A 9,492-nucleotide genomic window follows, 5' to 3' on the forward strand; every position below is an offset into this window, starting at 1 on the left:
CGGCGGGCGCGGCGGAGGCCCCGCCCCGGCCCTCCCGCCGGTGCCGCCCGGTGCCGCCCCGCGGCCGCACTCGCCGCCGGCGCCTCCCCGTGCGCACCGCTCCGCTCCGCTCCGCTCCGCACCGCGCCGCTCCCGCCGCGCCGCCCGCTCCCCCCGGCGCTGCGGCAGCATGCGGGGCTGCGGCGGGCGCCGCGCCCTGCTGGCCCTGCTGGCCCTGCTGGCCCTGCTCCTACCCGCCGCCGCCGCCGGCCCCGGGCCCGCCGCCGGCCCCGCCACCGGCCCCGGCCCCGGCCCCGGCGCGGCGGGGGAGAGCCCCGGCAATTTCATGGAGGACGAGCAATGGCTCTCCTCCATCTCCCAGTACGGCGGCAGGATCAAGCACTGGAACCGCTTCCGAGACGTGAGTCCGCGCCGGCAGCGGGGCGGGGGGGGGGGGGCGGGACGCGCCGCCGGGCACCGGGAGCCCCCTCCCCGCCCTCCCCGCCCCGCCGCTGCGGCTGCCGCAGCACGACCCTCCCCCGGCACCGGCACGGGCTCCCCGCTCCATCGCAGGCTGCCGGGGATGCTCGGTGCTGCCCGCATCCCGCTGCCACCCGCCGCGGCCGTGGGCGGCTGCCGGCCCCGGTACCCGGGGGATGCTCCCGGCTTCGGCAGCGCCAGCGCCAAGGCCAGTGTGCCCATCGCCGCCCTGCCCGATGCCACCATGCCCGATGCCGCCGTGCCCATTGCCGCCGTGCCCATCGCCAAAGCTGGCGTGACTGATGCCAAGGCCAGCATGGCCAGGGCTTGACGCCAAAGCCAACCTCACCAGGGACCTGGTGGTGCTGTCTCTGCACCCTCTCCCCGTGCGCCGCATCAGGGCCCAGGCAGAGGCACAGGCAGGCCCTGCCTGCCCTTTGCAGGCAGCGGGGAGGGCTGCGCGGCGGCCTCAGCCCCTCAGTGACAGCTCGGCGCAGCTCGGGGGGCACCGGCGTCTTCCCGGACTCCTGCTCCCCTGAGCCCTGCAGGGTGCCGCAGCAGGGGCCGGCCCTGGCTCGGAAGGGTGGTGGTCCCTGAGGACGGGGGGGACACAAGGCGGAGAGGGCGAGGATGAGGATGCGGAGGCTGCTGGAGCAATGGGAGGTGACCTGGCACGTTCAGCTTGGGATCCAATAACCCCTTGCTTTTACACAGCCCTTAATAACGGCCTCAGTGGCATTTAGTTCAAATCCTTAATTTTATGGGGCAGTCGAGGATTTTTTCCTGGGCTCATTTTACACCCCTGCACCCATGTTACCCCCAGGTCTTGTCCTCCAGGGCGGGGGCAGGGTGCTGCATCCCCATCTGGGGCTGTCTGGGGGACCTGCGGCAGCCGAGCGGGCAGGGGGCACACGCCAAGCTGCCCCCTCACCCCGAGCCGGCCCCTCTGGTCTTTGTTCAGATGCGCACTCGGGTTCACCTTGGCAGCAAGGATGTGCCTCCGGAAGGTGTGCCCTGCCGTGGGCAGGGCGGGGGGCAGCGCCAACTCCCAAATAAACCAGTTAGGGAGACGGAGCACGGGCGAGGGTGCAAGGGACGGGTAAAGGCCTCCCCGGAGACCCCCGCCAGCAGCATACCTGGCTGGCCAAGGCCAGCGCTGGGCACCTGGGACCTCGGCTGGATGTGGATGCTCAAGGGGGAGCACGTGTGGACGTGCCCCTGCCATGCTGGGCATCCCCGGGGGGGTTTGGGGCTGAGAGACCCCCATCCCCGGGTGATATCAGCACGTGGGGGGCCTGCCCGGCTGTGCCACCGCCACCAGGGCTGCCGGCCCAGGGGGGCTGCAGCCCTGCCAGCAGTTAGCGCAGATTAATAAGCAAATGCTGAGGATTTGAGGGTTTTTCGGCCCAGCAGTGCCAGTGGGGGGAGCGCAACCCACCGTGCGGCAGGGAGGAGGCCGGCGGCCGTGCCAAAAGCCGCGCCGCAGGGAGCTGCCGGGCGCCGCAGTGTTAGTAATCACGGCACGGGAACGCAGGCTATCGATTGCGGTGCAAACATCGCCACGCTGGAGCGAGACATCCCCTCCAGAGCTGCCTCCTGCGCCTCTGCTTCAAGCTGCCATCCAAAACCCTGCCCACCCTCCCCAGGGTGGTAGCGATGCTTATTATCACAAAACCCACCCCAGAGCATCCCACGGGGCGAGCGATGCTGTCTGCTGGGAGGGTTTGAGTCCCCATCGCTCCCCCCACCCCCGGGATGCTTTTGAGGCCCCAGGGGAGCAGCTCTGCCTCCCCAAGCAGTGACATCCATCTTAGCCTGCTCCCTCCAGGCTCATTATTGAAAAACCGGGGTGGCAGCACAAGGACCATCACCCCATGAGGATCCTGGCCGGGTGTCACTGGGCTCCTGGGGGCTTCCTGCCATCCCCCATCCCTATTTCCACCCCCCCCGTCCCTCCCTGCTCCCTGCCTTTCCCAGTTGGCCAAGGGGTGATGGGGAAAGGTTTTATCTTGCATAAAGGCTCTTCAGGATTACAGGTCGAGAGACAGAGGCTGGGTAGCATCTTGGTGGTGGGTGCCGGTGGCATCTAGGGCTGATGATGGGAGCATTGGGCAGCTCAGAAAGTCAGGGTGCCCAGTTGACACAGGGTGCCTGTCACCATGGGCTGAGGCTGGGAGCAGGGGGCTTTGGGCTGCCCTGGGGCTGACGGTGAGCACTCTCGCTTTCTCTTTCTCTCTCTTTCGGTGTCGGCCGGGCTCGTCTCACCGCTGCGCTGCCAGGAGGTGGAGGTGAGCGTTGAGGGGCTGCTGATGCTGCCTTGCCCTGGTGGCAGCCTACTTTGGGGAGGAGGCTGCTCTCCACCCCTGCTTGCCCCGCTCCCGGCATGGGGGGGTCCCGGGGGGGGTGTGTGTGTATGCGTGTGTGTGATGCACGTGTGTGCAGGGGGAGCCTCTCCGGGCCAGTGACCCCAAGCGGGATGGTGGCATGCCTGGCCTGGTGTCACCTCTCCCGCCGCCTGCACTGATCCAGGCTCTCCCCCCTTTGCAGGACGACTACATCAAGAGCTGGGAGGACAACCAGCCCGGGGATGAAGGTACCACTGGGACGGAGCTGGGATGGGCTTGGGATGGGGCACAGGGCGCTCGGTGACAGTCGGCATGGAGGGGGGACACTTTCTGCCTGCACCTCCTGGGCTTTTCCCTTCCGGCTGGGAGCAGCAGCAGGGCCGGTGCGTGCCGGGAAGCGGCAGCTGGTGCCGAGGCAGCCACCCAGCTGCAGCCTGAATGGCGCTTTGTGCTGGGCCAGCTGGCAGCCAGCGCTGTCGGGGCTCCCCCGGGGGGTCCCTGCCTGCCCCCCGGCCTGCCCCGGCCCCTCTCTTCCCCCCCCAGCCCTGGACACCACCAAGGACCCCTGCCAGAAGGTGAAGTGCAGCCGGCACAAGGTGTGCGTGGCACAGGGCTACCAGCGCGCCATGTGCATCAGCCGCAAGAAGCTGGAGCACAGGTAGGAGGGCGGCGGGGCCAGGGCAGAGCCAGTGGCAGGGGGATGCCGAGCTGGGGGCTCAGCACCATCCCCCCGCCTCTCTCGCCCCGCACAGGATCAAGCTGCCGGGCGCCAAGGGGCATGGGGGCTGCAAGCCCTGCCATGCTGCCCCGCTCGCTGCCGTCTGCGGCTCCGACGGCCACACCTACAGCTCGGCGGTAAGGATGGTGGCACCTCGCTGGGAGGAGGGGGACACTGTGCCGTGTCCTCCCCCTGCCGACTTCCCGCTGCCGCCCCGCAGTGCAAGCTGGAGCAGCAGGCATGCCTGGCCAGCAAGCAGCTGACGGTGCGGTGCGAGGGGCAGTGCCCCTGCCCGACCCCGCACGGCCCCGCCGGCGATGGCAAGCGAGGTGAGCAGGACGGGGGGCACCAGGGGGCTGTCCCTGAGCCCTGCCTGGCCTGACGCCACTCCTCCGGACCCCCCCAGAGCCATGCACCGGGCAGGACCTGGCTGACCTGGGCGACCGCCTGCGTGACTGGTTCCAGCTCCTGCGGGAGAATGCCAAGCAGAACGGCTCTGGTGGCCTCCCCGCCAGCCCCACCACTGGTACGTGTCCCCACCGTGTGGGCAGGGGGCACTGGCCGCTGTCCCCGGGGGGCTGGGCAGCCATGGGTCGCATCCTGCTCCGCAGCACTGGAGAGGAGCGTGGCAGCCAGCTGCAAGGAGGCAGTGGGGTGGATGTTCGCCCGGCTGGACACGAGCGGGGATCTCTTCCTGGAGGCGGCCGAGCTGGCCGCCATCAACCTGGACAAGTACGAGGTGTGCATCCGCGCCTTCTTCAACTCCTGCGACACCTCCAAGGACGGCCGCGTCTCTGCCCCCGAGTGGTGCTTCTGCTTCTGGAGGGAAAGTGCGTCGCGCCGGGGCGGGGGGGTGCATGCCTGGGGGACGGTGCTGTGGGGACGGGCGTTGTACACCAGGGGTTGGAGGGATGCATGCCATGGGGTTGGGGTCATGCACACCATGGGGGCCACGGGGAATCCATACTGTGGGGTTGGGGTAGAGGGAGGATGATTGCCATGGGAGGATGTACACCATGGGATCGGGGGGCAGGGGATGCAAACCATGGGGGGATGCAGGCCATGGGATGCACATCATGGGGTTGGGGTGGGATGCACACCGTTGCAGGGGGATGCATGCCATAGGATTGGGGGGGCTGCACACTGTGGGGTCATGGGGAACACATGCTGTGAGGTCGGGGGGGCTGCACACTGCGGGGACATGGGGAACACATGCTGTGGGGTCGGGGTGGCTGCACACTGCAGGGGAGTAGCGGGTGTGCACACTGTGGGGTCGTGGGGAAGCACACCATGGGTTGGGGGATGCACACCATGGCAGATGCATGCTGCAGGGTCTGGGGGGGGGGGGGATGCACACCACGGGGTCAGGGGGCTGCACATCATAGGGCCGGGGGATGCACACCATGGGGGAAGGCGTGCTGCAGCACTTGGGGGTGTGTGCCATGGGGTCAGGGGATGCCTGCCATGGGGAGCTGCATGCCTGCCCTAAGAGCAGTGTCTGCTGCAGAGCCACCCTGTCTCAGGGAGCTGGAGAAGATTCAGATCCAAGAAGCATCCAAAAAAAAGCCGGGTGAGTTGGGGTCCCGGGGTCCCTGTCCCCTGGCAGGGCCCTGCACAGGATGAGGATGGGGAAGCTCTGTGGGGGTGTCTCGCACTGCACGTGTTTGGGGGGGGCTGGGGGGGATCATTGCTTCCCCACAGGCACCTTCATCCCCAGCTGCGACGAGGACGGGTACTACCGGCGGGCACAGTGTGAGCCAGGTGGCGGGGAGTGCTGGTGCGTGGACCAGCACGGCGTCGAGCTGACGGGCACCCGCAGCCACGGCAGCCCTGACTGTGGTGAGCGCAGGGGGGAGCCCCCTGCCCCGGGGATGGGGGTCGCAGCCCCGGGACCCGGCCGCGAGCCTCTGCCCTCACCCCGCAGAGGAGGCAGCGGGCTTTTCGGGCGACTTCGGGAGCAGTGTGGGCTGGGAGGATGAGGAGGAGAAGGAGCCGGAGGAGGCGGGCGAGGAAGCCGAGGAAGAGGAGGGCGAAGCAGGCGAGGGCGATGATGGCGGCTACATCTGGTAGAGGAGCAGGAGAGCCCAGCGAGTGGCACGGTCGGGCGGCAGCCCCCCAGCCGGGGGTCCCCGTGACCCCCCTGCTGCCAGCATGGCATGGGATGGGTGCATACCCCCCAGCCCTGCACGGGACAGGGCGTCGGGGTGCTCGCCTGGGGAGGGGGCGAGTGGGGCGGGCGGCCACGCTTGTGCGAATTCGAGCTTTTGTTTTGGGTAGAGCCTTGTAGGCTTAGTGTGCTGCTGCGTGGTCTTCAACCGGGCAAACGGCGCTAATAAAAGTGGGAAAAAAAGGAGAAAAAAAATCCAAAACAAAAAAAAAGAAAACCCCAAACACCAAACCATAAAATCCCCAGAGATAAGCTGCCCTGCCTCCCTCCATCCCCCCCCCCCTCCCCGTGCTGTGCTTGCGTGGCCGCCCCGGCCCCCGGCGTTGTGTAGCGGCTGTGAAATAAATACCCCGTGCTGTGTCAAACGCTCGCCCGCCTGTTCCTCCCCACCCCGACACCCCCATGCCCCACCTGCACCCGCCGGCCCTGCACAGGGTGCTGGGGGTCACCCCTGTGGGGGCATTCCCTCAGCAGAGGACAGGGATGCTGGCAGTGCCCTGCTGCTGCCTCTAGGGGAGGGGGACGACACGAGTCGGGGGGCAGGTAGGGGGGTGTCCCCCCACCAGTGCCTCTGGGTTTGGGCCCCCACACTCAACTTACATGGGTCTGGAGCTGACACATTCTCCCCCCCGCCATAGGTCCCAGCTCCCAGTATGCCCCCCCCATCAGCCCCTGACCCTCCCCAGGAACCCAAACTAATTCCCCCTGAACCCCCCGGATCCTCAGCGTAGCAGGACACAGACCTGACAGCCCCTCCCCATTTCTAAGCAGGACCCTGACCCCACACTCCCCCAGCCAGGACCCCAATCCAGCCCATCCCTTACAGGACACCCCACCTCCCCCAATCCAACCCACACCCCAGCCAGGACCAGGCACAACCTCCCCACCAGCCTGACCCTCCCCAGGACCCCAACCAGACCTCATCTGCCACCCCTCCCCAGCCTGCCCAAAGACCTTGACATCAACCCTGCCCCTGCCTTGCCCCAGGCCCATTGTTCCCTGCACCCTCCAACCCCCCCCATCGTGACCCAGAGCACCCCTTCTGCCCCATGACCCACCCCAGCCCTTGACAAGGACCCCATCCTCAAACCTCCTCTGACCCCCCCCGCCCAAATCATTCTGCAGGTGCCTCCCATGTGCGGGCTCATCCCCAAACCAGCTTTCAGACACCCCCATATCCCGGGGCGGGGGGGGGGGGGGGGGCACAGAGCCTCCTGCCCAGGGAGGGGCTAGTGCCCACCACCCACATCCCACACATGCAAGGAAGAGGTGCACCCACTGCCCCCCGCCACCCACTCGCCACGCCAGCCACTCAGCACCACGGGACACCACGGCCTCAACTCACAGCATTTAAGGCTCCAGGGAGAAAACAAAGTAAAACAAAACAACCCCCCCAATTTGGGGGTGCCAGCAGCTGGCGAAGGCACTGCACCATGTTCCCCCCCCACACCCCAGGACGCCCACCCTCCACCGGCCCTGCGGGGTCCCGGTGCTCGGCCCTGACACCACCAGGGCCAAAGAGGGGGAGGTGGCAGCACCGTCCCCGACACAAGCCCCCCAGGACGGGAGGTCAGAGCTTGCTGGGGGGTCCTGGCTGCCGCTGGAGCCGCCATGCCGCCCGCACTCCCTTGCCTGCTTGGTTGAGCACGGTGAAGGCACTGGGGTCGCCGGTGCGGCGGTAGCGCGTGACAGGGGGCTGCAGGACGGTGATGGGGACACAGAAGTTGAGGTGGGGATAGGTGGCCCCTGCGCCGGTGTCCCGGGTGTTGCTGGCCACGATCCCTGGTGGGGAGAGGAGCATCACCCATGTCACCGGGGCTGGCTGGGGGACACCCATGGGAACCCCCCCCACACCCGCGGGGGCCCCCAGCTTACCCAGGAGGCGTCCGCTGCGGGAGGAGACGAGGGGGCCACCGCTGGAGCCCCCGTGGACGGCACAGGTGGTCTGCAGCATGACGGGGCGCCCGGCCACCGCCACCACGGCCGAGAGGACCCCCGCCGTCACCGAGGGGCCGCACGCCCGCCCCAGCGCCCCAAAGCCCACCACGCTCACCTCCTCTCCTGGGGTGGGGGGGAGGCAGGAGGTGGGCGCAAGGCGGGGGTGGCACCGCCCCCTCCCCCCCGCCCCCCAGCCGCTTACCTGGGAGGAAGGTGTCCGCCAGGCACGGGGGGACGAAGCCCGGCACGCTCTGCTCCAGCTCGACCACCGCCACGTCGAAGGGGGACGACTCCTCGGTGGCGAACACCACGCGCCCCCCGAGGACGGCGGCAGCCCTAAGGACACGGCACACGAGACGTCACGGCGGGGGCACCCGGGGCGGGGGACCCACGCCGGGGCGGGGGACCCCACAGGCCGGGGCGGGGGACCCCACAGGCCGGGGCACTCACCGGCCGGGGCCGGGCACCGGCGTCGCGCGGAGCGGGCCGCCCGCCTCCAGCACGTGCCGGCAGGTGAGGAGCAGCCGGGGGCCCAGCAGCACCCCCGAGCCCCAGGCCGCCCCGCACTCCACCAGCGCCGCCCCGCGCTCCACCAGCGCCGCCCCGCGCTCCACCAGCGCCGCCCCGCGCTCCACCAGCGCCGCCCAGGCCAGGGCCTCCTGCCCGCCTCCCGCCCGCGGCGCGCCCGCCCGCCCCGGCACCGGCGGCACCGCGACGCCGGCTTCGCCCAGCACGGCGGCGCTGCTGCGCAGGATGGCGGCGAGGGAGCAGAGCAGGGTGAGCCCGACCCACTCGGCGCCCTTCCAGCAGAAGGCGGCGGCGATGACGGCCACCAAGCGGGGCCCGGCGGGCGAGCGCAGGAAGGCGCCGCCGCCCTCGGTGCCGGGCAGGCAGCGCGCGTCGGTCAGGATGAGGGCGTTCTCCTCGCCGGCCAGGTTGCTCACCACCCCGCTGCTCAGCGTGTTGAGGAAGAGGTCGGGGCAGAGGGCGCCGAAGGGCGAGCCGCAGGCCAGCAGCCCCTCGCCCTTGCGCAGGCAGCCGGCGCCCGCCCGGGCCGCCCAGCCGCCCGCGGGGGAGTCGAGCCCGGGCACCCGCAGCCAGGCGAACCAGTGCAGGGCCCGCGGGTCGCCCCCCGCCTCCTCCCCGCCGAAGCGCCACTGCTCCGCCCGGCCGAAGGCCCGCGCCAGCGCCCGCCGGAAGGCGCCGCAGGGCACCAGCGCCAGGAGCCGGGCCTCGTGCTGCCGCAAGCCGCCGGCCGCGCTCCGCGGTGCGGCCGGGGCGTCGAGGCCGAGGGCCGGGGCGCGGGTCCCCGCCGGGGGCTGCAGGACGAGGACGCGCGGGCAGGGCCGGAGGGCGTCGGGCGGCAGGGCGCGGGGCCGCGCCCAGGCAGCGGGGCCGTCCCGCAGGAAGGGGGCGAAGACGGCGCCCTGGCACAGCACCAGCCCGGGGCCGCGGCTCAGGACCACGCCGCTGCAGCTGCAGGGGCCGGCGGCCGGCTCGGGGGCGCCGGGCGGGCCGGAGACGCTGACCACGCAGCAGGCCTGCTCCTCCGCCATGGCGGCGGCGGCGGCGGCAGCGGGGCGGGCTGCGTGCGGGGCAGCCCGCGGGCAGCGCCGGGGGCGGGGCGGTGCGATGCGACGCGACGCGACGCAGCGACGCGACGCCACGCCACGCCACACAACGCAGCCACACAACGCAGCCCCTCGCCCGCGCCGCTCCCCGCCGGCCCCGCCTCTCCCCCGCCCCCCTCGCCCATTGGCTGCGGCGGCGGGGCGGGGCTCGGACGTGGCGGTGCCGCCCCGCCCCGGTGTCCGCTCAGCGGCGGCCGCGCAGGCGGCAGCGCCCGGGGCGGGGAAGGGCAAGCG

General features: G+C 70.7%; 2 protein-coding genes across 3 annotated transcripts; one reads left to right on the plus strand and one right to left on the minus strand.

Annotated features, from left to right (window-relative positions):
* The first annotated feature begins 42 nt into the window (after positions 1-42).
* SPOCK2 (SPARC (osteonectin), cwcv and kazal like domains proteoglycan 2) lies at positions 43-5,959 on the plus strand. The gene is made up of 10 exons (XM_072871247.1): positions 43-400; positions 3,007-3,052; positions 3,348-3,462; positions 3,557-3,659; positions 3,743-3,851; positions 3,929-4,048; positions 4,134-4,352; positions 5,030-5,092; positions 5,224-5,361; positions 5,447-5,959. Exons 1-10 carry the CDS (start codon positions 170-172, stop codon positions 5,590-5,592), a joined length of 1,290 nt encoding a protein of 429 aa, XP_072727348.1. The 5' UTR covers positions 43-169; the 3' UTR covers positions 5,593-5,959.
* Positions 5,960-7,030: 1,071 nt separating this feature from the next.
* TYSND1 (trypsin like peroxisomal matrix peptidase 1) lies at positions 7,031-9,275 on the minus strand. Of its 2 annotated transcripts, XM_072870125.1 has the most exons (4): positions 8,078-9,271; positions 7,830-7,963; positions 7,565-7,750; positions 7,031-7,471 (listed from the first exon to the last, which is right to left on the minus strand). In XM_072870125.1, the coding sequence occupies exons 1-4, from the start codon at positions 9,181-9,183 to the stop codon at positions 7,260-7,262; spliced, it is 1,638 nt and encodes a 545-aa protein (XP_072726226.1). In that variant the 5' UTR covers positions 9,184-9,271; the 3' UTR covers positions 7,031-7,259. The 2 variants fall into 2 exon arrangements, with proteins under 2 accessions (XP_072726226.1, XP_072726227.1); XM_072870126.1 differs by lacking the exon at positions 7,565-7,750 and having other exon boundaries at positions 8,078-9,275.
* Between the last annotated feature and the right edge of the window lie 217 nt (positions 9,276-9,492).

The sequence above is a fragment of the Ciconia boyciana genome, chromosome 8, assembly GCF_034638445.1.
Source record: "Ciconia boyciana chromosome 8, ASM3463844v1, whole genome shotgun sequence".
NCBI lineage: Eukaryota > Metazoa > Chordata > Aves > Ciconiiformes > Ciconiidae > Ciconia > Ciconia boyciana.

What these genes read in the sequence shown, in the direction of transcription:
- SPOCK2 (XM_072871247.1), top strand. Translation starts at nt 170, where the DNA reads ATGCGGGGCTGCGGCGGGCGCCGCGCCCTGCTGGCCCTGCTGGCCCTG. An exon ending in ACTGGAACCGCTTCCGAGAC is followed by an intron (nt 401 to 3,006) that starts GTGAGTCCGCGC and finishes CCCCCTTTGCAG; the next exon opens with GACGACTACATCAAGAGCTG. An exon ending in CGCAAGAAGCTGGAGCACAG is followed by an intron (nt 3,463 to 3,556) that starts GTAGGAGGGCGG and finishes CGCCCCGCACAG; the next exon opens with GATCAAGCTGCCGGGCGCCA.
- TYSND1 (XM_072870125.1), bottom strand. Translation starts at nt 9,183, where the DNA reads ATGGCGGAGGAGCAGGCCTGCTGCGTGGTCAGCGTCTCCGGCCCGCCC. An exon ending in GGCGGACACCTTCCTCCCAG is followed by an intron (nt 7,751 to 7,829) that starts GTAAGCGGCTGG and finishes CCCCCACCCCAG; the next exon opens with GAGAGGAGGTGAGCGTGGTG. An exon ending in CCGCAGCGGACGCCTCCTGG is followed by an intron (nt 7,472 to 7,564) that starts GTAAGCTGGGGG and finishes TCTCCCCACCAG; the next exon opens with GGATCGTGGCCAGCAACACC.